Source organism: Neolamprologus brichardi, chromosome 1 (genome assembly GCF_056152115.1).
Source record: "Neolamprologus brichardi isolate AB-2024 chromosome 1, ASM5615211v1, whole genome shotgun sequence".
NCBI classification, from domain to species: Eukaryota; Metazoa; Chordata; class Actinopteri; order Cichliformes; family Cichlidae; genus Neolamprologus; species Neolamprologus brichardi.
The window spans coordinates 7,755,421-7,782,825 of NC_142104.1; the positions used below are offsets into that span (position 1 = coordinate 7,755,421).

The 27,405-nt window shown below is 40.4% G+C and overlaps 1 protein-coding gene across 2 annotated transcripts in view; it reads left to right on the forward strand.

Annotated features, from left to right (window-relative positions):
- The window catches only part of LOC102790211 (AT-rich interactive domain-containing protein 3B), a 57,447-nt gene that overhangs the window by 17,074 nt on the left and 12,968 nt on the right, over positions 1-27,405 (forward strand). For both annotated transcript variants that reach the window (XM_087846738.1, XM_087846775.1), the window contains exons 3-4: positions 10,665-10,739; positions 11,413-11,485. In XM_087846738.1, coding sequence (XP_087702864.1) covers positions 10,665-10,739; positions 11,413-11,485 — 148 coding nt within the window. The remainder of the gene's footprint in view (positions 1-10,664; positions 10,740-11,412; positions 11,486-27,405) is intronic.

The window sequence follows — 27,405 nt, forward strand, 5'->3', positions numbered from 1 at the left end:
CTTGACATTGACAGTTGTCTTAATGTTATGGCTCATCAATGCATATGCTAAATGTATGTGGAAGCAGGTGTGGCTAAATGCAAGTTAAGCTGTTTGATCCCGATGGCCTGCCAATGGCTTACATAGATGCTCGTCTGCTTTGGGTGTGTCTTCATGTGATATTTTTGAATAAGAAATAGTTTCAAGTGCTTTGTAGAACCATTATGGTTTTAAGTTCAAGCCATTTCCAGTATATCTTAATGTATAACTGGTGACTGAGTAATGACAAGTAAGAATCTGGTCGATCAAGAAGTGTGAACAACATTATTCTATAGGTATTTGCAGTATTCTGCAAAGCACAATTGATTCCAATGAACAACCACGATATGGCATTTCTGGAAGAGTATGTTTTGTTACAAAAATAGCTTTCTCAACTGTCAACAGACGCTTTGATTTTTTACTTTTGGTTTGGTAGTTTCCACAGTTACTGTGAGTTTTAGTGTTTGTTCGTTTCAAGGTTTTGATCGTTTCAGCTATTCTCTGCACCCAGTAAAGATGTAGCATATTGTCGGGCTGTGGAGATGAGCTCCAGATGCGTGACGATTGCAACATCTCGGCCCGGATCCCCAGGGGGTGCTGGCCTGTCAGCGGTGGAATGCCCCTGCACACTTAACGCTAGCTGAGAGGAAACAGATCCCTTTGGTTCGGAAGAGAGCGATCACATCCCATCGATTAGACTCTACGGAAAGCTGTGAATTGTGCTTATGGTTTTAACATTTGATAGTGCAAATTCAGAGAGGCAGTCATAACATTAGCGTCTCAGATAGAGCGCCTACCCCCAGCCCGTATCTGCCCCACTGTTATAAGCCTGACAAAGAAGTAATTTACCCATCTGACTGCAGGCATTGCGACCTTTGTCATTTCACATGTAATTAAATGTGACGTGAAGGTTTTTTACTTGATTGTGAATGTATCAAGTTCCTGCCACTGTCAGTATAATGAAAATGTCTATAAAGGCCTATCAGGTGTGTGTGATGTCTCCAGCTGCCATTAACGTGGGGGTGAAGTGGATGCTTGCTCTTTGAAAGATGTGAGATATGCAAGGTATTTTTAACCAAAGCTTTTAACCTAGAAGTAGTAGCTAATAGCTCCTTTAGCCTCAATGCAGTGCTATGGCTTCTTGCTTAAAGATTCACCAGTGACACGTGGAGTTGAAATATACATTTATTATCCAGCCATTAGCTTTCAAGCTCTTTGAGAATCTTCATACTCTTGTGTCATTGTCATATAATCTAATATCTATCAAGTATGATAGATGAAGCAAAGGGGATAGGCACCAACTATTAGGCACCAAGGGACCAATGTTTTACCTTAAAGTTAAGTTTTAATTATAAACACTATGGTAGGGAGTTAAAGTATGAAGTACTGTATGTGATTGACTAAAATGTTTGGCTGTGAAAGGGTCTTTGAACCAATGAGTGTGAACTTCTGGCCACACCACCCTACAAACGTTGCATTTGTGTGAGGCAGCGAGAGGGGCCAGCTATGTGATGGGGGATGGGGCCTCTGCCTGTGGAATGTGGTGTCTTGGTGAAAGGGCTGGAGCTGAACAAATGCAGTTTATTTGGCAAACCAGACCTGCTGGTCACCAACAGACATGTTTACCCAAGGACTAAATAGGGAGATTCACCTCTCTCCTCGTGTCTATTTTTTTGGTTCGAGTGCAGCCACTTTCTCACACTCTCTGGCTTTAAAATTGTACAAAAGCGTTGATCCATCTGGAAGTTTGTTTTTCCCATCTGTGTGCCTGACTACCTGTCTATCTCTGTCTTTCTATCCATTACCTTTCACCCCCCACACCTTTCTTTTTCTCTGTTTCTCTTTTTCAGCTTTGTAATTGGAGTGATTAATGGAGGGAGGGGTGGTCTTGCCTGAAGGCCTGTTTTTCAGTGGCTTATTCAAAGGTGCAGCACCGCTGAGGCCAGGGCAGGTAGCAACACGTTCTGCCCCTGGACGTTTAGCCCCTTGTCCCCGCCACTTTGTCTGTTCCCTTAAAAGCCAGAAATCTCTCAAACATGACTGGACACTCAGAGGCAGGCACGCCCCTGGGTCCTGTTCTCTGCTGCCGGTCTGCTCTCTTGTGATTTGTGACCTTTTTTATGCTCCATAATAATTCTTAATGAGAGCACAGAGTAAGGAGTGGATCTGGCCGTAAGCAAGAATTTTACCATATGTTCCCGAGTGGCAGTGAGATTTACTTACATCTTGTCGCACATGGGATCACGATTAGCCCTTTGTTGGCGGTGGTGTATGACCAGCTCACCATGAGATTCTTTTCAGTAATTAGGAGATAAAGGACGCCATCCACTCAGCTCAACTTCCCATGCACCCACCACTCGCCCTCCACCCCCTCCTGATAGACAGTGCCCCTATAAATGATTCCTGGAGTCCTACAGAGGGATCAAGACCCCAATTATTTGATTAGGATTAGAGATGTCTGCCCCCCACATTGTTCGTTATTACTGCCATGCTGAGAGGAAGCACATTCACTTTCTTTGAGATCATGAAGGCAAATTGGCAGATGGGCTAATAAATGGCTAGGCTTTTATTCTCTAGTAAATGTAGGGATGCACCGATAAACATAAAGATATATAGCTATTTGTGTGTATCTGTATGTGTTTTGTGGGAAATGCGGCACAATTTCTACTTTTTTTTAGTTTGTTTGCTTGTAAGCACATGCTTGTATTTCTTTATTTCAGATCTGCACGTTGCATTGTTATCAGCTTTTTAATAGCAGACAATGAATAATATTACTGGCCATTTCAGTCAACTATCCAAAAAATCAGGTCTAACAACAAAGCAGGCCTGTAGCCTCTTTTGTGGGTACTTCCCATTTATCACTATTGTTGGCCGCAATCCAGATATGTGCTGGAGGCCTTGATTGTGATTAAATTACTGCTGCCGTGTCTGTTTAAAAGATTTTCTTTGCTGAACTGTTTTGACAGGCAGCAATTTGGCTAAAAAAGATTAGTCCGGGAATGAGATGTTAAGAGTACCTGTGGGATGAGTGGGGCTCTCCTGTTATTGTGAGATCCTGTTTCTGGTGTACAGGAATGTTGGTGAATTTAAAGCCAACCTCCCTCCTATCTGTTCTGGCAGAGCTCGCACTAACAGCACTGAACTTTCTGTTGCCCTTCATTTAGTGCCTGCGGTTGCTATAGGGATTTTGCTTGTATGAGCATGTATTTTGTTTTCATTGAGGTTAGGTGTGGCTGCCTTACATTGTTTATTTTAGAAAACGGCAATTTGATGAGGGTCCTCTTTGAAAACCTGTGCCGTGTTACTTAAAGTAAGGTTGTGTTGCTGAAGGTGCAGAGGAAGGTTAACTCTGGGAGCTGTGATCTTGCCCTCGTCTCAGTCTCTCTGGCTTGGCGGTAGATGACTGAGGATGATGAGTATTGACTTATGCTGTGAGATTGCGTCCGGAGGGGGCTGGGGACTTCCCTGTGTTTGCACATCCAGAGCTATTGATTTGGACTGCCTGTTCAATGGCTGTGGCCCAGGGGACTTGGTTTGCAATGTTCAGCTGTGTAGGGTGCGACACAGGGCTGTAACGGTGCGTGGATAAGGAAGACGGGGGTTATGGGTATGTCTCAGGGCTAACAGGGTTCTAATATGGCACAGACATGCGCCTCTTGTCATTAGCCTTTGTTTAGTCTACAGGGTCACTCTTGCAGTCTGCAGAACAACAACTATTTTGTACTCCATGCTTTAGATGAGCTTGCTTTTACTCCCATCCCAACAGTCATCAACCTGTTATCTATAGTATGAAAACGACCTACTTCCCACAGGTGCAGGACTGCTTACAGACTATTCAAATGGATGCTAATCTGTTTTAAAAAACAAATGTGGAAGTTTTCTTAGTCTATTTTTCCTCCCAGCTGCTTTTAATATCTTAAAACAATTCCCAACTAGTTGAAAAGTGATTATTTTCTAAGCTGAGTGGTTGGTATTTGAGTCTCCCCCATCTGCTTTCATCAGGAGTGAAGGCAAATCACATGATGCTTTTATTAAGAGCAAGCCCTCTTCATCTAATAACAGCACCACTATCAAATTGGAGAAGTGCTGTCAACATCCTGAGCAATCAATGCCATCCATCCCCCTCTCCCCAAGCAGCAGCCATTAACCCTTCTTGTTCCGGCATGCCTGGCCTCACTAAAATGGTGGCTCTTCCTCAGACATCTTTCTATAATGGCTGAGTAGAATTACCTCCAAGCTATTCATCAACATTCAAGTACGAGTGCGTGCTATGTTGTTTGTCCAGTGCAGGGTGATTCAAAGAATGTCGGCTTGTTAAAGGTTGTGCACTGAAATGTGTGGCAGCAATGTTGCACAAATGCACAATGCATTTGTCTGCATTTTAATTTTATTTTTTGCCAAAATTGCATGTTTTACTCAAGGACCAGAAGATTAGCACTATCTCTGTCGGTACTTACCTTTTTCTTTCTTCTTTCTTTTTACTGAGATGATTTAATTGACTAATTAAATATTAGCTTTATAGTGGAGCCTGGTTTTTATTCACCTGTGCGCTACAAAGTCTTTAAAGTCAATCTATGAAAATGTTCATCATCTCCGGGAAGCTTTGGCCCCCATTTAGAAACGATTTCTATGGGGAGAACTTGTCCAGGCACAGAGGTGTGATCCGTATGTCAACGTGTGCACAGATTTTCCTTCATCCCCCTGTGGGTTGACAAACTCCTGCACACTAATGGTCATCTACCTTATTCTTATCCCTGATTTGGCGCTGTGCCAGTCAGTCACGTATGGCCGTAATGTGATTAGGCCACCCACAGCCTGTCCAGTAAACCTGCTAAGAGCATGAGAGAAACAGGGAGAGAACACATGTTGTTTAAACATACGAAGGCTCCTGTTTATCCTCCACCCAACGCACACACACATGTATAGACATCCGCATGTGTAAGTAGTACAAATGCATAGACACACACATACACGTGCCATATGTGGAAAAGATATATAATATCATTTGACCCTAATTGAAATATTAGCTCACATAAATATACTCCGGCCATAAGTTCAAAATGTAAAAACTGTCTAGAATCTATACTGCATTAAAAAAGTTACTTGAAGTATAGGTGCTAATGTAAAGACACATGCTTCCAGCAGTTCATTGAAGCAATTACAAATTATATCAGACAAGCCAGGCCTTGTATATGACTGCCATAAATATAAGCAGGGTGTGGGAATCGCTTTCTTTAAGAACTGCTTTCTGGGTGGAGCACTGAAAGTGATGTAGGGTATGAATCGACTTATCATAAGGAGTGGTTCCAACAATTCACTATCCACTCTAGCATTTAAAACAACAACAACGTAGTGTTAACATTCCTCAGCTGACCAAGGTCTCGATTCAAGAGCCAACATGTCTATTCAGGGTTAATGGCTTCCATCTTACAATTACTGTGCTTTTTTTGACCCAGCTGAAGAAGCAGAGGGTCTTCTATAGAGCCATCTGAACGTATTCACATTCTTACAAGTGACAGCTCTAAGACTTAATTATAGGGAATCTGTCATAGTAGAGCCTGAGCTCGGCACTCATTTTTAGGGAGTAAAATATCCAGCTATTGATTTGATTTTTTTACCATATACAAAAAGATAGTGTGACACTATTTTCCATTTTTTGTTATGTCACATTTTAATAGATTTTCCAATAGTGTTTAAATAATTAGGAACCTATCATGAAAACAGGGGAGTGTCACTATGTACGTTTGTGTGCTGCAGGCATCACTGAGAGTTAGAGTATTTCGAATGACTAATTTAATAGTGTTAATCATTTCAATCATTTCAAACCGTTAATCACATTCTTCAAGAAGTAGCTTTCTTTTTCTTACTATTTTCTTTTTCTTTTTTTTTGCTTGTATGCTTGCTGACTCTGACGCTGGGTACAATGTTCATTTTCAAAGAGTGCTGAAGAGCTATGCTGTTTCTACGGCTGTGAACTGTCTTACTTTCCAACTTGCTTGTTTACAGCTTCCTGGCTCGGATAGAAAGGTGCTGTTCAATGGCAAATGGCTACTTAAAATCATGTATTTCTGTTGAAAACTAGTGAGGGAAGCAACATTTAGGCTTCTGTTCAGCATGCCACGTTCATCCCTAGTTAAGAGTAGTTTCCTTCATTCAGTTTTCACTTCATTCATCCCTACTGCAGATTAGAGTCAAAGCTACTCTGATGGATACATTATGTGAGAAGACGGTTTATAATATCATCAGTGCTTATCTTCTGTAATATAATCTGGTGATAAAATGGAAAAAATATTAATATCCAGACATATTGGACAATATATGTGGAAATGGTTATCCGTCAGCCAAAAACCGATGTCTTATTTCGCCTCTACTTTGAAGTTGTTGGTTCAAAGACCAAAAAACTATTGTAAAAACATCAACACTGATCCAGCAAAGTGGTGCAGACATTTTGTTTTAGCAGGAAGGCAGTTAGTTGTTGTGGCTTTGGTTAAGATGTCTAGTTGAAGTAACTGATAATACCTTTTAAAGTCGTTGTCTGTTTCATCACATGTTAGTTTGCAGTTAACTGTTTTTATCTTGGCCACCATCTGCTCTTTATCACATCATCCACTCCACTTTTCCTTTATTGCAGCTGAAGAGGAAAAACTGACGGTCGTGGTTTAGAGCAGGAAAGCACTCCACAGTTGCAGTAGTCGAATGTGTGTGTTTGTGTCGGTTTTAAATGTGTGGTTGTATTGTGTGTTTTTAAATTTAACAAAAAAAAAAAACAACAACATATAAACTTTAAAGTAGTCACATTATTACATTTGTCATCATCTTTCACCTTTGTTTACAACAGTGAAACTGTAATGGACCCTTTATGTGCGTTGTTCTCAGCCTCACAAACAACACCACAAAAAGTTAAATTTACATCAACTGGCACAAGCTGTACTTTGGTGTGTTTTTGGCCACTCGTACGCGTCTCAGTTTTTGAAACCTTGCTTAAGCTGTGACTAGTTTTGCTGCCATTTTAATGATATTTCAGTGCAGAAGCTCAGAGATTCATAGATTGTGTAGCGGTGTTCATTTTGACAGCAAATTTTGTTTTAGTTTCAGTCATAGTCTTTTGACTAAAATGCCAATTATTTTTAGTCATAATTTCGGCATTTATTCTGATATTTAGTCAGATTTAAGCCTAATTATCATAAGATTATCACTGATTCAGCTCACTAAAGTCTCAAGTGTAAAAGTTTGCCATGTTTTTTCCAGGGAGAGTTGTTCCACGCGTTTTACAAAGCTTCTTATTTTCCTTGACATCAAATGTTGAATGTGTCCATGTGTCTACTCTTCTCTTCCTCCCAAATCTTGACATTCTTGACATTTTGTCACGTTTTCATGAGAAACTGAGAGCACGCGAGCTCCCCCCCTCACTACATGTCTTTGCGGCAGCAGCTCAAATGTGCGCATCTAACCTTACTGCACAAGGAGATTACTTCTGATTGGATCACCTCTAAACTCCTCCTGCCTTTTTACACAACTTAATTAGTTCTGATTGGATCATTGAATCGCTTTTTCATCTTGTTTTTATTTGCTGATGAAAATGCCAGTACATTTCATCGTATTTATCATCCTCTTGCATTAGTTTTTATTTAGTTATCGTCTCGCTTTCGTCAGGAACAAAAGGTATTAGATGAAAATATGCAGAAAATTATTGATCCATGAAATTAATACTGTTGTACAGAGAGAGATATGAAAAAACAAGACTTTCTGGAAAAAAATTCTGTTTCATTGTTTCTGGTTTTGACGTCTTCTCCTCTTGTACCTCTTGTTGTGGAGGTTTTGATGTGCTTTTGTTTTTGCTGACAATGGTTATTCAGGAGAACACTGCAGAGAGTACTGACACCCTCAGCGCTGGTATAAATGGTACAAAGCGACACTGTTGTCACTGTTTGCACGCAACATGAACAATGTGGTGAGAATAATAGGCCTAAGGCATAGAGAAGGTATATGTGTGGGCAACTAGGTGGGAATGAAATGTTAATAACCACTGGTCTGCAAATACATTTTTAGTAAATTCTTAGATATTAGATGTTACTCCTTTAACTGAACGAGGAATAGATAATTAGACAAAGTAATAGAAGATCTGGTTGTATTGTCTGAAAGATTAGAAAAAGTATGTCAACTGTAGAAAGCATTTTCTTTAATATTTTTATATTCGTCTTTTAGATGTGGGACTAGATGTACTCACAAGTGAGGATATAGCAGTAAGCCTTTCATTGACTGGACACTGGTGTTCTGTCACATTAGACCTTTGTTCCAGGCTAACATCAGGAACACCTTGACCCCTGCACTCCCATGACACAAGTGTCACTCAGGGAAGTGTGATGTTTGTATGCGAGCCTGCAACCCAGACGCTACAGTCTGCTTCTTTTGTTTTAACATCTCACACCAATGAACTGGGAGCTAATTGTAATGTTGCAAGTCCCAAAATAATTTACTTTGAACAAGAGCGCCTGTTAAATAGTATGAATTTTTGGACGATGAATCAATAAACAAACATAGGTTTTACTTTGTGTCCTCTCAGTGCAGAAACGTAACCATCTTGATCTTGAAATATTGAACTCTGGGTCACAGAAGGGGGAACATCCTGTTTGTATAAAAGGTGCTGCCAGCATTTTTTTTCCTATGTAGGACTACATATGTCTGCAATGTGAATTATCTTCACTTATAATCATTTATAATGGTTAAAGTTTAACAGACGTGGTCAATTGTGAGCAAAGGTCTATAGGCCCTTCAGATGTACCATACCTTATGTTTACTTTTACATGATATGTTAATCTGGATCACATATAAGAGATTATATAATATAGGAAGCTGTTTTTGATGATGAAAAAGGTTTTGTTGTGCACACATTTTCAATACAACACTTCACAGTCTGTGAAGTCCAGTAGGATAACGTAGTGTTGATTTTTTTTTTTTTTTAAGTTTTGAACACTGAACTTTAGAACTATACGTTTTTTACACAGGGAAAACATTTTCGAACAAACCCTTTTATGGTTGCTCAAGGAAAAGAAAACATTTTATCACATGTCGTCATTGCCCCTGTTAGAAATAACAGCATTGGATCGTTTGTGCTTGTGGTGTGGTGCAGACCATGTTTGCCTTTCTAAATAGCAGATGTCTCATTTTGTCTTCATGCTTTTGCCTTGAAACCCACCATTTGCAGTAGGTTTTCAACTTGATGGCTGATGGTATTTGTATAGGGAGCAATTGTTGACAACCGTTACACATACTGAGAGTGAGAGGGTGAAAATGACTTGCTCTCAGGGGCCTTGACAACCTTTGCCCCCCTGGCTCTTGTTTCAGGCCCTGTAATTGCCACTGACCAATGGGCTCCCGGTTGAAACTAGACTCCAGGCTGCAGCTATTAACGTCCCCCTCCAAACGGATCTTGTTTTGATTCCTGATGCTTTTATAGGTTTTGTCTTTAGGAGACATTCCTAGTCGGCACATACCGTGCACCCCTTTCTGCCCTTATTTTCCTTCCTTCCCGTCTTGTGGGGCCATTGCCCCCCCCTTCCTGCACTCACAAACATACACATAGCCTTGATCAGCTTTTGCGTGTGTGTGTGTGAGTGTGAGTTTATGTGTGTGTGTGTGTATGTGTGGGCGCCAAGGCTGCTGACCAGCCCACCCTTCTCTGGCCCCTCCTGACTGCCATCTACACTCCATGAACTTGGCCACCCGTCACAGCTGCGTTAAGATTGAAGGATGGGGGGCCCTTGTATCCAGCTGGGTCGGAAGACATTGTTGGGGGCAGGGCAGGCCCAGATGCAGATGGTTTAGGTCAAATGGAGATGTTTGAGGATGAAGGGGGAGGGGGGATTTAGGAGCTCAGAGGTACCATAACTCCAGAGGTTACTACTTCAACCCCTGGACTATGCACCTTAGTCTTTGAGTATATATTTGTTTTGATAAGTGTGTATTGCAGATTGTACTTTGTCCTATCTAGCTTAGCGAATGCGCCACTTTTAAAGCTTGTTGCAAACTATTTGAAGGGAATTCAGGCTTAACTTAATAAATGTTTGGTGTAACAACAGATGAATACATTTTTTTTTCATGGAAATGAGTCAGCTTTCTAAAAATAATACATTTGTATATACATTAGTGTTGCAGTATATGTTTTTGCTTGATTAAACAAATGTTAAACTGGAAGAATGTGGGTTCAATGGGAAGCATTCACTTTTACGGCAAAGTTCTTTATGTTATGGAGTCCTAGGCAAGGGTTTGAGTCCAACACAGAGAGGGTCGTCTCCTCAGCCGATTCAGCACCCACAGACTGGAGCCTTAACGTTTTGTTGAAATTTCCCAGTGGAGATGCATTTCACAATGTGCGCGTTTGGGATTGTCAAATCAGACATTACATAATTCTGCCCACCTGAAATTAGTGCAGCTAAAGGTAACTCACCCAAATGGAGCATTTTCAGTAGTATTTTCAGTAATTTGTATATTTCAGTAGTTAGAATGCATCTGAAGCAGACTGTCTCCTGTTTTGTGTCAAAACTTGAATTACCTAAAGTTATCCAGAGCTGATGTGTGAAAACCTGCTTATTTGTTTGTTTCGTTTTTTTACCGACCTCATCTGTATTTACTCTCATTTGTTGCAGAATGGCAGTGCAGGATGGGCAGATGAGGCTGACAGCAGCAGAGGAAGAGGAGAGGCCTCCAGAGACTTTGCTAAGGTGAAAAACAAAATCAAGGAAAAGAAAACAACAAATAAAATCCCAAAAGTTTTGTTACAAAAGTAGCAAAAGGAGCCCTTTATGACAGTTACGTGGTAACATACATTCTCATTTCAGTAGCACATGTGGGACATGTATATAGGTCAACCTTTTGAAGTATTATACAATTGCAGAACTATAAAAATGCAGGATCTTTGCGTTCCTGAAACTCTAAGCCAGCTTCAAAGAACTAAAAGTGTCGAAGCCTGAAAGATTCATCTGTGCACACCTCAAAGATAACAGTTAGCTGCTGACATGTATGTTTTGTGGCTAAGTGAGATGAAAGCATCTGTTCTAAAAAGAACATTTCAGGGAGAAAAAAGAACAAATGTCTTCCAGACAAACATTATGTATAGAGTATATGAGTCATAACAATGGTGCAATTACAATGTTTTGCAATGCTATTATGAACTATCATCATATAGTCTAACATTAAAAAGAGCAGTAGAGAAAAATACAGACATTCAGGATTAAGCACTGGACAATAAACTGTATACTTAAGCACTTTGAGGCGACTGTTGTTGTGATTTGGTGCTATATCTAAAATTGAATTGAGTAGACGTTGTGGCTGAGCAGCCACACAGCTCTATTTTTAGCAAACAGTACCCTAATAACTTTCTATTTTTCTTTACAGCTGTATGAGCTTGATAATGACCCAAAAAGAAAAGAGTTTTTGGATGATCTCTTTGCCTTCATGCAAAAAAGAGGTAAGCACACAAAAATATTATTTTACTAATATCAGATCCTGTGGCTTGGCATGTACTGGATGGAGCATTGAACTGGAGGTTTATTTGGGACCTAGATAACTTTTAGACTTTAAGGAAGACTATAAGTTATCATCATTATACTTCAAAGTTATAATATTTTCTGAGATGGAAATTATTATATTGTTGCATTCCTACTCTCAAAACATGTGGGGTGCTTTAAACTTTAACTTTCAGTGTGACTCTATGGGAATTGCCACAGATGTGTCACTAAAGTTAATTTCTTTTTTAGAGAGCACCAGGAATTTCAGTGTTGATTGAGCAATGTCACACCTGCAGCACAAATAGATTACTTCTTCATACAATTGCTAGAAGCCATACAAAATCAACGAGGATGAAAGTACATACAGAATGTAACTCCGTGTCTGATGCCAGTGAAACATGTTTTGCCACTAAACAACTCACACACTGGCTGAGAAATACTTCATTAATTCCCCTCTCAAGAATAAAGGCCTTAAGGTATCAGCAGGTAAGATCTGCCTCAGCTGATCCTGTGTTTCTGTAGCATCACAGTCAAGTGGATCTGGCAGTGGCCTAGCTTAGTTGGCCAGCAGGCTTCAAGGATCAGCTGACTTTGTGCTGCTTTGACACTGCTTACGAGACCTGTCTGACCAGGGCTGCTAATGCACTTAGGCTTTTATCAGACAAACCTATTGCAAAGCAAATTACACTGCTTGAGCAATACCTCCCAAGGTGAATCACAATGTTATTACAGTGGTGCATACTTCACATTATGTTTTGGCAGGCTGTGATAGGTGATGATAATCTGTGAGTGTGCGTGTGTGTGTGGTTCACTTCAATATGTTTTGCTACAGGCTTCAGTGGTGGGTACCGTACATGAGTGAAACTTTATTTGATGCATAGTTTGTTTTGTCGGACTGACAGATGATCGCTTTGTGCAATTTTTTTTTTTTTTGGGTAAATGGGCCCGTGTGCATCGACACCTATGTGTATGTACTTGCATATGTGTGTTTACCCACTAAGGTGCACGAGAGCAGCAGCTTCTGAGAGTCTGGTTAGGTCTTACCACCCAGAGGTCTTGTTTGGTGGGTGATGAATTAAGCCGAGTAGGAGAGGGAGGGATGGGATCTGTCAAGGCCCTGTTAGCATCTCTGTCCAGTGGCAGACGCTGGGAGTGGCTGCCTGACCCTTTACTCACGCTGGTCAGATGAAGAAATCCATCAAGCTGACTAAATCGCCACCTGACAGCAGATAACTAGCTGATTACAGTGTCACATTATTTTTCATGCAGATTGAAACGAGTCAGCACAAACATTGAGTGAATAATAACGCTGATTTAAAACAAACAAATTAACATGTAACTTGTGAATTATACTGCCATAAAGTAAATTAGGAAGAAGCACAGTAGCTGGTAACTCTTTGGTGTTTAACTTGTTTAACTGAATTACATTTCCAAAGAGAATCATTGTGAGTGTAACTGGAATCGGCTTGCGCGTTTCAGGTTGGTTCCCATGTCAACATTAATACAAGCGATCAATGTTGAGTCCAAGAGTCAGTGCTAGTTGTTGCAGTTATCACTAAATTTCCAGAGTGCTCATCTTCAAGAGAAAGATACTGCAAAAGACAAAGGAAAATTATTGTGAGATTAAAAAGTGTTATTTATTTGAATAGTTTTATTTTACAGTTACAAGTGCAAAGTTGAAATCTAAATATCCATGGCTGCACAGTGCTTTAAATATAGATGCAGGATATGACATTAGAGACTGGATGAAACCATTGTACAAGAGAGGGTATAATTTCAGCTAGACTAGAGTGCTGTCTTCACCCCTCCCTTAAGTCAGGAGCCACTTGGCTGACCTATGCTGTCCCTCAAGCCGGAGTCTTAATCATAGGGCATTGCTTGGCTGGATTTCTTTTACACTCAGTGCCAAGAGTAAATGAGATGAAGAGCAAGCCTCACTAAGCTCTTATTTACGGTACCCTCTAATTTCTGTGCATTGGCTCCTCCCTCCATTTCATTTCATAGATATGTTGTCAAGATTATTGCAGTCCATTTTTTGTAATTAAAGAGCACTTAGGAAGCATGTTTTTTTTTTTTCTTTAAATGCAATGTCATTATTTGAGACTTTCTAAGAAGGGCGTAGCAAAGGGAAAATACCTCTTAAATTGAATGAGATTACAAGTGGACTCTGAAAAATGAGGCAGAGTGTGAGGTTAAGTTAAATCCAGTGGAAACTCTGGCGAGAGTGAGACAAATGGTGAAGTGCTTTTCCCACCTTGGCGTGGGGCCTCTGAGCCCTGAGAGGGAAGCAAACGGCGGAAGGAAAACTTACGAGGGATTCGCATTTCCTGCCTCTGCTGCTTAAAAACAGGCACATGTGTTTGTGTGTGTGTGCGCGTCTGTGCGTTAATGCTTGAGGAATTTTACCAGCTGTCCTAAATAGAGTCTGAGTGTAAAGGGAACCCATTGATGGGCTTTGAATCACAGACATGACAGAAGACACACATACAACCCCCCCGCCTCTTTTTGTCACAGATGATCACTGTAGGGTCAGAGGAATATTTGTTACATCCATTACTGAACCCAGCCAGCTTTCACCACTGACCTCTGTGCTATTTGTTGCTTGTAAGGAGCTCAGCCTCATTCAGCTGGAGACCCTCATGTATATATTAGTCATTTGGTCCAGGTAGAAACATTAGCTAATGGCCTGACATGTACATGTAAATGCACCAGGGCTGCTCACATAGAAAGAGCGCGGGTGGAGGATATTAGCCAAGATGAGTTACGGTGACATCACTGTTCATTACATCCATTACAGGTTTTCCTGTCTCACCCCCAGTTGCTGCAAAGAAAGCTTGGCGGTGGCTTGATGCTTTTAACCACCTCAAAGGTTTCGATTAAGCATATGGGTGATTGTTTGTTTTGGTTTGACACTCGACCGCTTTGTCATTGGGGATGGGGGTTTGGACCAGGAGGTGGGCTTTTGAGAAGGTGGGGGAGCAGGCAGTAAATGAGGCAACAGTTGCTCGATGAAGAAAAAAAAAGAAGGGAAGAAACTCAGAGAGTGATGCAGCCAACTGCCTGTCAGTGCTGTCCACTTGAGATGATTAATGGCCACGAGCTGTGATGGACAGAGCCAGAGAGAGAGAGAGGCTCCTGTTCAGTGAAGTCACCAGTCGAGAACCGCCGCCCCGCCCCACGAAGCGTTTTACTCGTTCTCCTCTCACCAGAAAACCACACACATCGTGGTCAGAGATCAAGATCCATCTCAGTGTGACACTCTTAATTGGAAGTGTAGCTTCAGCTTAAGAGGGACCACATGCTGTGCTATCACAGCTTTAGAGTTATTTTAGTGGAAAATCCCAGATTTAGCTCTGTTAATAGTAATAAAGTGGTAAGCAGGACTTGTCTGTGTGATTAAATTATAGTCCTGATGTTGGGGCTAGAGGAAGATTTATAAAATGAAATGAAGGGTTCTTATTTAGCTGTAGCTCCACGGTGAAATGCACGAGGAGAGCAGTGTTTGTTCCTTTGAAGCTCCCAGAATTTGCTGCAGGAGACAGAAAAATGGCACTAAAGGGATTTTGATCAAAACAGAGCAAGTCAGCAATTTAGTGACGTAGCAATATTTGCATATTCCTTTACACTCAATTTTTTTTTTTGACTAAATAACAAATGTTAAACATGCCTTTGTATTACCTTTTACAAAGCACAGCATTTTTCCCCCCCAAGGTTTAGATGGATTTTATTTGAAGTATTTGTGGTGTGGGAACAGTGGCCTCTCAGCAGGACATTAGAGGAAGTTCCCCAACTGTAACCCAGAGACCGAGCGCTCTGTCCACACCAATTACAGCATGAATGGGCTCTGGGGGATCCACGTATGCATTATATTACTCCCCTGGTCAGCCTCACACTGGCCCTCGTAACAGGCAGCCCCTCTGTACAAACACCACACCACAATAGGAACATTCTCTGGCTCTGTGATATGGACTCGTTTTCCTTTAGTTAACACCCCACAACTTCTGGAAAGTGGCAGCACCTGGTTGGTTTAACAACAAAGCCCAAGGTTTTGTGAGCATATTTGTCCATTTCAGATGAAGTGTTGGGTTATAGTTAAAAGGATTTTTTTTTTTCGGGTGGTGGTGGCGGTGGTGAGGTGTAGGGGCAGAACTAGAATCCTGCTAATTGGTTTGGCAGGTTAAAGGCTGTAGATGTAAAAGTTTTCATTCATAATTTTGTAATAACCTTGTTTTCCTATTATATTTATAATCTGAATCATGACAGATCTTCTCCTAATAGATGCTATTTTTTAAAGCCTGTGAAACGTGTTTTACACAGAGTCCACCAATAAAATAGAAAGAGGAAATGACATTATGTCCTCTCTTTTCTTTCTTTTCATTCCCGTCCTCTTCCTTTGCACCCACTGAATTCTCCTCCCCTCTCTGTTTATTGTGCTACAGTTACAACCGCTGAAACTTGATAACACCATGGGGGATAGGGTTGGAGGGCCGCACTGTGGCCTGCTTGCTTGGTGAGACCGGGGGAAGGAAGGACTGGCTGGATTAAGGGGCCTCCTGTCCTACGCACGATGATTAATGATCTCTAAATAAGTGGAGGCAAGTCTTTTAGATATGGTAACCCTGATAGACATCAGACATGTGACTGTCACATGTCTGATGTCTGTGAAAAAGACAAAAGAAAGGATGAGGGATGAATGCGGCCAACATGGAAGTAAGAGACGAGTGCAGACGGGGTGCCAGGGTTACTGAGGAGAGGTTAAAGGAGACATCAGGCAGCTTGTATGGGAGAACGCAGTGTTCTTTGATTTCCCTTTCAAAGCACTTTGCCAGTGGTCTGAAACTGACTGAGGTTACCAATCAGACTGAAAGATAATGAGGGAACTGTACAAGAAGATTAGAACTGGTAGTAAAGGGGCCCTTCTCTCAGCATAGGGTGGAAACCCAAATGATACATAGATTCCAACCACCGCTTTCTAATCATTTTCCAAAAGAAGAGATGAAACTCTGCCTTTTGGACACATCCTCCCATGCATTTTTCATCAAAGATTTGGTGGTAATTACCCTGATACATTTGAGGGTTGAGATTGTCTTTGGTTTGGGCAAACCCCACCCATCCCCTGCCAAATTACAGCCCAGCCTTAAGGGCACAAGCATCTAGAGTGGTTATCCATTTCCTTCAAAACAAAAGGAAATAGTAGTTTTCCTGATGTTTTGCGTGTGGGATGGTTTATTGTGGGAAGCTTAGATTAAAATCTTGTGACTTTTTAATTTTTTTTTGTTTTTGCTTCTTTCTTTCCAACTAAGGCTACTCTTTGTGTCCTTTCCTCTCTGTGTTTCTTCATCCCAGCCCCCAATTGCTTCCACCCCCTGTTATTTCCTCTGTTCTGTGGCCAGACTATTCCACGGCCCTAGATTGCCACTGTGCTGTCCATCTTTAATTACGACCGTACTGTACTGGGATTTGAGACCCTAAATCGCCATGGTCATATGACCAGGCAAGAGGACAAGTGCAGGCCCTCAAACAGATTCATGCTTCCCAGTGAGGTCATCGGTCAGGGTAAAAATAATACTGGCTGGCTGCTCTGTTCATTCACCCATCTTGTTTTGCACTCACTGAAAAATACTTACAAGTGAATGCTCTTATGGGAAATGGGAAAGTAATAGGGTGGAGGATGTTATTGAACGGAAAAAATAACATGACTTGTGATACAAGTTGGATAAAATAGTAACGGTTTGAAGAAAGAAATTCAGAAAACTGTGGCCGAAAGTGAAACAGTAAGAAATCTGTTCCTCAAACAATGTATGCAATACAGGAACTTAAAATGTAGTATGTATATTCCTGCTTAAAGGAAGTAGGCCGCAGTGTATATTGTAAATTAAGTTAAAGAAACGCAAAGTTAAAAGTAAGAGATTTCAATAATTACAAATGATTTGTGTTGATTCAGCATAAGCACATTAATAATATGGTGCCAAATCAAGCTTTTCTGTAAATATATGTATGCTTTTAATTTTGTATTTGTGTTAATTGGAAACTTGTTTACTTCATTGTGCTGTTTCATATGAAATATATTTAATCTTTAGGCAATCAAAATGGGGTTTGTGGTTCCATCGTAAAGCTTTCTGCGCACAGAATTCTCCTGCGATCGACAAATTCCCTAAGCCTCTGCTATCTGTATATCTGCATGTCTTGCTTCTCCATCTGTGTCCTGTGTGTGCTCTTAAAGCAATGTTTCCTGGCCTCCACACCCTTGTGATGGATGGTATGAAATGCATTACAGCCCCCAGAGGAGCCCTACACCCGTACAATAGCCCTGAGCTCACTTCCACTGCAGCTTTGCAGCCTTGCTCCATAAGCCACACAGCAGCAGAGGTCTGAGTGCCTAATGGAAAACGAGACGCTTGATTTGAGGGAAGAAATGGACATGAAACACACGAGTGCTGTTGCCTCTTTGCCAGTGGCGCTTTAGTTGATGTGGTTTATTGTTTGGGGTACATGATTACATAAAGGCAGTGGTTACTTAACAAGTGGTGATATACGAGTGTGAGATGAGTTATCATCATTTGCAGTTAGGCTTAAAATAAAATCTTTAGTGTTGCAGTATACAGTGTGTCATCATCAGTTTTCTAGTGGTTTACTTTCTTTTGTATCGTTGACGCCAAAAGAAAAAATAAATTAGAGTTTTAAGCCCTAAATTAACAAATAACCTTTATCGTGAATTCACTAAAAGGGTTTTATTGTACATGTGTTACTTGCAAATTAAAGCTTTTTTTCTGATGTTGATTTCATTTTCAGTTACTCTGCATTAGCATCAGCTAAGACCCTGAAAGGTAAACATATGACCCACTCTCATGGATCTTAGAAGTCAAAAGTAATTAGCATTGACACGAGGTAAAATTTGCAAGATGAGTGCACAACCCCCAACAATCCCCTTATGTGCGTGAACAGATTCCCCTTTCTCCCAGGCTTATAGCATTTGATGTCTCCGGTATTGATCAGTGGTGCTCGGCCTCAAATGGTGCTCATCAGCTGATGGCTTTATCCGTCAATCCGGGTGGTCATTGATTGAAGCAGTTAGCTGTGTTATAAAGCTTGCTTTATGGGACAGAGGGGCCCCTCAATGCATCAGTAAAGTCATCACTGCCTCGTGTGTACTCTTTAATCCAGCAAAAACTAGTTTGACTAGTCACCAGTGTTGGCCAGGCATATTTTGGTCTCAGGATATCCTGCAGAACCCAGGTGTCCATAGCCAAAAGTTTTATTTATGTCCACTGTGGAATAGTCAGACCCAGGCATCTGTAGCCAACAGAGTTATAACACGTGAAATGCTGTTTTAATTCAAAAGATGGCCTTTCTTAAACCTGAAGTACTTTTGTTACTTCAACTAAAAATAACTAAAGGAGAAAAAAATGTTTTTTTGTGTAGTCCTGTCCTGTTTGTCCTGTTTGTCTACCTCACCACTTCTTTCTCTAGAAAGGCTTTCTTCCCCTTGTCTTTTTTTAACCTCCTAGGACTTGGCGTCCACATACGTGGACATCACATTTTGGATTATTTAGACCAAAATATTCCATTTTGCTCTACAAGGGCCTGATATCCACTTACGAGGACATTATACTGCTACTGTTCTGTCGAAATTTTATACGAATATTCTCATACGTGGCTCTCATTTTTCTTAGAAGCACAAATCAGGTTAAAAAAAAAAATCTGGTAATTCTTTGTTTTTACATTCATTGGGTCCCAATATGCTGTGGAAGAGTTCGAGTATTTGGAGGTTAAAGCAGAAAGACCTGAAACCCAAGTTTTCTCTATCACACTGCCTTCTGTTCTTAGAACTTATAGCCCTCAACTAAAGCCATAAATTAACGTGCAAAAATGCATGTAAAACAGTCCTTTTATGAAGCCTGGGGGGGCTGTTGTACTTACTAAATAGCTGTTGTGTGTCTGTTTGCACCATGGCATTTTCCCCTCTCTCTATTTGTCTCCAGGCCTCCTTCCTCTAGTTGTTGTTTTTAAGCTTTATCTGTGTTCTTTTTATTTGGTCTAAATATTACTCCTTCCCCTCGCTGTCGTACTCTTCCTGGCTTCAGTTGAATTCGAAGGGTGGAAAATTTTAAGCCTCACCTCAGCAGCTTAATCAGTGAATGCTGGGTGGAGGTGCGTCGGTTAATGGCGAAACCCCTCCACCCCCTTCTCCCCCCTTTCGTGCGTAGAACAAGCTGTATTCTTGTAGCTGTCACATATACATTCTTTACGCTTTTTACTGGACGATCAGAGATCTTTGTTTTCAGCCAGTCTGCTCGGTTACTGTAGTCTCACTTGATTTTCAAGTTAGGCAGAGATTTAGAGCAGAAGTTATCCTTGATATATGGCCTAGTTTTAAAGTTTGACATTAGGATATAAAAAGGCAACATGAGATTTTATATTCTCTTGTTGAATACGAGTTCCAGCAGTTTTGGCAAACATGTAAATAGCAATCATGCATACTAATTTTTAACCTATATAATCGCTTTTGAGGACTAAAAATATGTGTACAAAACAGCTTTCACTAATCTTTTTTCCAAGTGAGAGTAACTCATAATACAGGCCTGTATCATTAGTTTTACTACATGTGTTAACAAACATTTTTCCTCCCAACACTCTCACACTGTAACACTCTTGCTGTTTTCTGCTTTTAGCCCCTGTATCTGTACCATGCTCATAGATTTCTTTTTCTAATCCGGTCATAGCTATAAGTCACAGAAAAGGAAACACCAGCACACATTTTTAATAACGTCAAGCTTTAACAGAACAAATTGTAAATACATTTCATGCATGAGTTGCACAACAGGTTTTAGTAGTTCCTGCAGCTTGGCTGGAAACATACAGCCTGTAATGATAAACGTTAGTTGTTAGAGAACATTCAAGCCCTTCAACAAGGTAAAGAATTGTTAAAAGAACCTCCTGACAATCTCTCTGACCACATAGATGTTTTCAAATGCATTCCCGTGACAATGTTTGCTTAGTTTCAATTAAAAGCTGTTGGGTGGAGTAACTTAACCAGATCTGTGATAAGTAAAAACACCCTGAAGGACTTGTAGGTGGATCCATAAACATCTGCTGACCATTGGTCAGTCAATAATCTTACTTTTTGTCAAACACTAAGCAGAGCAGAATTTAATGCATTTAATACAATTTATAGGAGACGGACAGCAAGCATCTGTCAGGATGTCGCGATCAATCAGTTACTTTAAATATATACCTAACCTTTGTCTAAATTTAATATAGCCTAATCTTATTATTTTAAACCTTGAAGGAGTTTTTCCTTTACTGCTTCGGGCTTACTTTGAAGGAAGCAGAAATACTACACACATAAATAGGTTTTCCCTCGATATACTTATCAACAAGCAAAATATTCTCTCTCTGGACTGGGATAAATGTGCTGAATGTATGTTTCCCTTCTCTCTTTCTGATGTACAAGACATTTTAAAAATACCAGTGACTTTGAATAACCCTGCAGCATAAGACACCCCAACCACCACTTTTATCCATCCATCCACCCGTCCACTCATCCATCTCTCTGATGGCTCCGGTGTTGATTGGGGTCTGGTCAGTTGATCTGCCTGGTCTCTGGGAATCGAGGGGACTTGAGTTACAAATGGAGAGGCCGTCTCACTTTTCGCGCTATCCAACCTTTTCAATCCCCCTCCCCCTCTATTTCAACAGGTGACCCATCTTCATGACCCACAGAGAAGGAGTCGTGTTTCTTTTCTTTTTGTCTTTCTTTCTGTACATATATCCATCTCACCTCTGAGATACTTTACTGACAGAGCTGTCAAAAGATTAAGGAGGTCAATCCACCAATGGTACTTAAAACACCATATAAAATCTTGTCCACTTTATCATTGCAGAGATTTCTGCACTTGAAAAATTGTCAAATTCAGCTTCTAATAGTGTCATTGTGTGTGATCTTGACAGACTTCCCAGTGTGTGAACAGCAGCCTTTGTGATTTACAGCTTCTGACTTTTGTCTGGAGACTTGCCAGCTTTGCGATGTTTTACACGAGCCCAGAGCAGTTGACAGTGCACAGAAGACAGCTCCTTTAATATACTGGCTGCCTGCTGACTGTAATAATTCTTACTAAGAAGCTCCTCTCCCTGTTTTCTAAGCAAATATAGCTTCAAGTGAATTATCCATCACTGAGTGTTTGCCTTTTTTCCCTTAAGCATTGTTCTTTTTATTGAGGTAGAAGGAAAACCTGGATGAAGGAAGAGAGAGGATCTGCTGGCTTTTGAATAAAAAAAAAAAAAGGAATTTATTAACCTTTTATTTAATTTTTCATCAACAAAGGGACATGTTAAATTCGTCATATGAAAAAATGTTATTATTTGTGTAAGTCTGCAAGCTGATAATGGTGCCTTACGTAGCCCTTACATTGGTTAATCTCTTTACTGTGCTGTTGTTGGTATAGTGACATCATGCAGTGGCCGGGCTTGATAATGTTGTCACACATTATCTCTGTAGATGGATGAATGTGGCTTAACTTGTTCCAGTGTAATTCATTCTATGTCCTTTATTTTGACTTCAAGCTCGCACAGCAATAGAAAGCCTTTGTTTTTCTTGGTTTTTGTGTTCCTTATCACATCAGCGGTCAAATACAGTTGACAGAAGATAAGTCATTTCTTGGCTTTTCCTGTCTTTTCTTTTTTTTCCTTTGTCTGCCTGTCAGCTCACATTAATTGCATTTTATTGACATGAAAGTAATGAAACCTCTGCAGCCAGAGATACAGGAGTATATTGACTGACTTATATTATATAGACTTTATTAGACGACTCTCTCTCTCTTTATGTGACTCTGCCAGCTGCAGCTTTAGCTTCATGCTTAGAATAGCAATGCATCTATAGTGTAATGTTACATTTAACTTCCCTTAGGTGGAGGGCACTACATATCTTAACACTTGATATGAATTGGTCCGTCGTGCGAGGCTTGGCTCTGTCTGGACTAAAGATAGCAAATTCCATGCACTCAAGGCTTTTTTACCTTTTATGTCCCTGGTCGTGCATTAAAAATAAAACAAACATGCCCCAGTGAACACCAGGGTCCTGACGATATTCTGGCCCGAAGTATGAACATAAACTAAACAGCCAGGGGCTGCCTACATAAAGTAAACTCCCAGCATGTGGAGCCCAGACACTTATCTCCCTTGTCAGTGTCTCCCTGCCCCAGGTTAATGAAGGGTTTGGGCTGGTCTGTGTTGGTATTCTCTAAAAATGAAAACATATTTTTCTGTATTTAGATGCAATGTCATCAGACAAAATTCCTTCAAGATGGATGGGAACAAGGATTTCTTTCTATTGAGACTAGTATCTAATATACATGCACAGAAAACATCTGAAGCAGCACATTAGGGATTCATAAAAACTTCATCTCGGCACTTCAGAGTATCAAATATCATCAGTAAGACCGGAGCAGTCTCAAGGAAATAAATATTCTGGTATTATTGTTTAACTAACAGTGAATGTACTTAAATTCAAATGAGGAAACATAAGTTAAAAGAAACAAGAGATTTGGTTTAGTCTGATCTGCTGTGTAGACGTGGTGTTTGAGGTAGTGGGGAGGAAGAGGAGAAAGGTCTCGGTCAGCGGCACACTAAAAGGGTTCAGACACTGCTACAAGGCCAGGGGCTGTTTGTGCTGGCTGACACCTTTCTTACTGCAGTAAGAATCCAGTAATCCAGTCTTTCTCCAGCTGGCTAGCTACCACACCTCCCCCTTCCTTTTCTCCTTCCTTACATCCTTCCTTTCTTCCCTCCAAAGGGGACTTTCAAGATATTAAAGTCATATTAAAAATAAAAATAAAAAAACCTAATCATCCCTGTGAGGAATTTCTAAATTGATCAGAAGAGGTAAAGAAACCAAAAACGATGAGATGATGTGATGTGGTGTTTAATCCTCTCCCTCCTCTTTTTCCTGTCTTTCTTCACTGTAGATGACAGTGAAACCTCACACCAGTCAATGTTCATTCAGTAAAAAATTCATTTCCTGTGTGTTGTCCGCTGTAAGGCTGTCAGGCTGTCACTTAATTATTTAAAGAAATGCCCATCAAGTGAAGTCAGCAATATTTAATTTACCACTACTGGCGTCAGGGGCACCCAACTGATTTATTATACAGACCCTTTAATGTGAACAGCTGTTTCCTGCTAAAAATAGGTCAGAGGTCAGATAAAATGAACTTGTTCTTTTTTTTTTGGTCATTTAGATATAAAGTCATACATTTTATTCTCTCTAATCAGTAATTATAATACATCAAAAGGGCAAAATGGGTTCTTTTTTCTTTTTAATTTATCTGGTTTATTTCTGCCATATTTCCTTGTGAAGTGATCACAAGCCTTATTTTTAGATACTGTTTTCTTTATTTCATATGATACTGTGTTATTGTGAGTGAGCATCCGTGTGATTTATTCACATTGTTTTTTAGATGAGGAGTTTATATTTCATAGTTTAAAGCACTTGAATCATTACGGGAAAGCATCTTAATTATAAAATATAAGAATAATGATTTGTTTTTACTCTTCAAAATATTGTTCCACGAATACATTCCTCCTGCATTTTTGTCCTTATAATCTGCATCCGTTATCGTCTGAAGTCTAGTTGTTTGAAGGCTAGCCCTGTGGCTCTTGTGTTCTTGGTGGAAGTTGGAGGAAAGAGTTGGGTGGTGGTTCGGGGGCCCTCAGCCACAGCACTTCCCACCAGAGCGACCTCTGACCTCTGGTGCCATTAATCACTAGGCTTCTGATGGCCGTGTCCCTGGGGAAAAATCAGTCCGGGGCAAAGGATGATGGGAGGTGAGGCCTGCAGCCAATTACAGATAGACTCAGAGCAGACGAATGGACAAATCAGGTCTTTACAGAGAGATGAAACACCCAATAGCTGTCTGCTTGAGGAAGAGATGGTCTTGTGTTGGTAATCATAAAGTCTCTAGTCTTCTCTAGTGGAAATTAAGCATTGAGGTTGAAGTGGGAACAGGTATTCCACCAGAGCAGAGTGCATGCGAGGCAGAGTGCCACTGTGATCAAAAGAGATGTTTGGGCCTGGTCTAATTAAGCCTGTTAGAGCTAAATGTCTCCAGGGTTGGAAAGGGAGCAGATGTTGAACACCAAAGGCTGGTGACATGCTGGTTTTCGCAAATGAGGGAACTGTCTCTGGCTAACTGCCCAAGCCTTGCTAATGTGATTTTTGGTCAATTACAGTATTATTAAAGGTGTTTTCCCACTGCTTTCACACGTGGCTGAGCAATGTTGAAATGTGAAACGTGACTGATGTCACACATGGAATAATTAATCCTTTTTTTTGTTTTTTAAAACCACATCTGGTCCACTGAAGATGTATAAATTGATATTTGTGTTTGTTTTCTTCTGTCTGAACTTTTTGGCTTTATGGGTTATGTTCTAAAATTGTATGTAATTAATAAAGTCTTGTTTTGACTTTATTGTACAGCAAATGATGACAGAGGTGTTGGCGTGAATAAAAATCCTAACCAGCTGCTGGCCTGTCACTATGGGGCCAGCGTTGTTGTCTCATTTGTTGTGCTGTCATTGTTCACAGCCTGGCCAGTATGAAAACATGGCTTCCTGCTGACCTGCAGTTTAATTCACACATCAATAACCCCTGGCTGATCTCTGACCCCCTTAGTTGTATTAATTGTTTAATGTAGGATTGATGTCCAGCACTGCATCAAAGAATGATGGTCGCAGCGTAGCGCTGCTGGTCCTTTTGATGCATTGCTTGTTAGTAGAAAATTTAGTAGAAGCTCTCCATTCTTCAACTGGTACATTTGAACATGTCAATTGGCCAATGGCAGCTGTTTTGCTGGTTTTTGCTTTGTGTTGATGTTGTGTTTTTTAATATATATACAATTTCACTATCAGTCAAGCTTTGAAGTCAAACTTTGATGGAAGCTGGCACCTTCACCCAGATATTAGCGCCAAAGAAAAAGCTGCATTCCAAAATGAAAACAAAACTGAGTGGTTTAAATCATTCTAGAAATTTTTATTAATTCATTTATTGGGGTGAATGAGCAATTTATCCAAATCTGTTTAAAAAAACAACATTGCAGCAATATAAATTTAAATTTGGTGTTGCTCTTTCCACCTTACTCCCCTCTAATCCACAGCAACTAATCCACACTATTATTACTCCAATTCTTTCCTTCCTTATTGCACATATTTCATCATTTTAGCAGGTTTTATTTACTTATTTTGATAATCAAATGATCAGAGATAGTGGCGCAATAATTGTGTAACCAAAATAAAAATGTCCCAATTCTAATTCACTAATTCGTCCTTCGATACTCTGGTAAAACTTTTAGTGCCCAGCTAGTCTGGTGCAAACAAATGGGCTGTAAATATGACACATTAATAGCTTAAGTTTTGTTATTCATGATCTTATAATGATTAAGTGGTTAAAAATACTTCCCTCTAAATATACCCCTCAAAAGAAAAAGTGAGGTAGGAGTTTTGTTCATTAGGATTATGGTTAATTTAATGTCTTGCTAAATCCAGTGGAAATGCACACCTGGTCTTAAACAGAAACCTTAAACAAATTCTTGTTCCTTTCTACGACTCATCTTCTCTCTCTTACCACAGGAACTCAAATAATCTATAAAAGAAACTAGCATCTTGTCAAGCTCACTCTTGATTTTCTATTAATTGGCTGTGAAGATAAGATCCCCTTTTCCCAGAACAATTTTGTGCAGCTTTAACAAACTAAAAAAAAATCCATCAGCTATAAATACTACATTAGATGTCACCATCGACTGTGTTATTTATTTATATGGATAAAGGTGAACTTTTTAATTTACTTCATTTTACAGGTACGGTGGTCTGTTTTGTGTCTGTGTGTGTGTGTGTGCGGTATTCTTTTAGGTGTTTTCTGCTTTTTATGTGTTATCATACCTACCAGCTTTCTGGACTGTCTTTAAATGCTTAACCTTTAGCAGCAGGTTCCAAAAGCCTTCAGGCTTCATTAGTGCACAGAATAATGAAAAAGTAACACCAAAGTTAGCCTGTACTTCCAAAGCCCTTTTAAAGAAAGATTTGTTAATAGTGACTTCTGTGTAACAGGTTAGAGACTATTGATTTTCAGTGGATACAGTAGTAGTAAAACATTTCCTTGATCACTAATATTAAGACACCTAAAAGGTCATCGTGCTTTGCTAGTGCCATCATGGTGTCTTGATCTCCCCACTGCAAAGGTCCATGTGTTCACCTAGGACCTTTGCACATGGCTTAAAGACATGTTGCTAACTTAGGAAAATGAATCGGGGCTAATCTTCATGGCCTGATCACACTGCTATTTCACAGAGTCATTAATGAGTCCAATTCCAGGTCAAGAGCAGCCTGTGGAGGGGCTGGCGGATTGACTGGCATTAACTGTGAAGACAAATCTGTACGATTCCCCTGTGCCGGGCCTGGCAGCAGTAACGCAGAGGGGTGTGGATTTACTCAGTGCAATCCTCTAAATAAGCTTCATTATACCAGCCTATCCATGAGCCCCCCCCCCCCCCCCCCCCCACACACACACACACACACACACACACACACCCCCACACACCCCCACACCCTACCCACCGCTGCCCGTGGATTAGCAGGTTGTCACGATCCTTCAGTCCCCTCCTCCTGCCTCATGCTTACACTGTTGCACATTGCACTTTTTGATTCTGTTTCGTACAGGAACCGCCCACTACCCCTCCCTCTTCATCCACCCACCGTATCCGCCCCTCAAGCTCCCAGCAAGCTTCGCTGCAGATAAGCTGTTGACAAGATTAATGCATCTGTATCAAAAGTCTAGAGCAGCTTTGCTTTGTGTTGTTTGTGAATCCCCTTTTCCAGGTCAAGCTAAATTGCT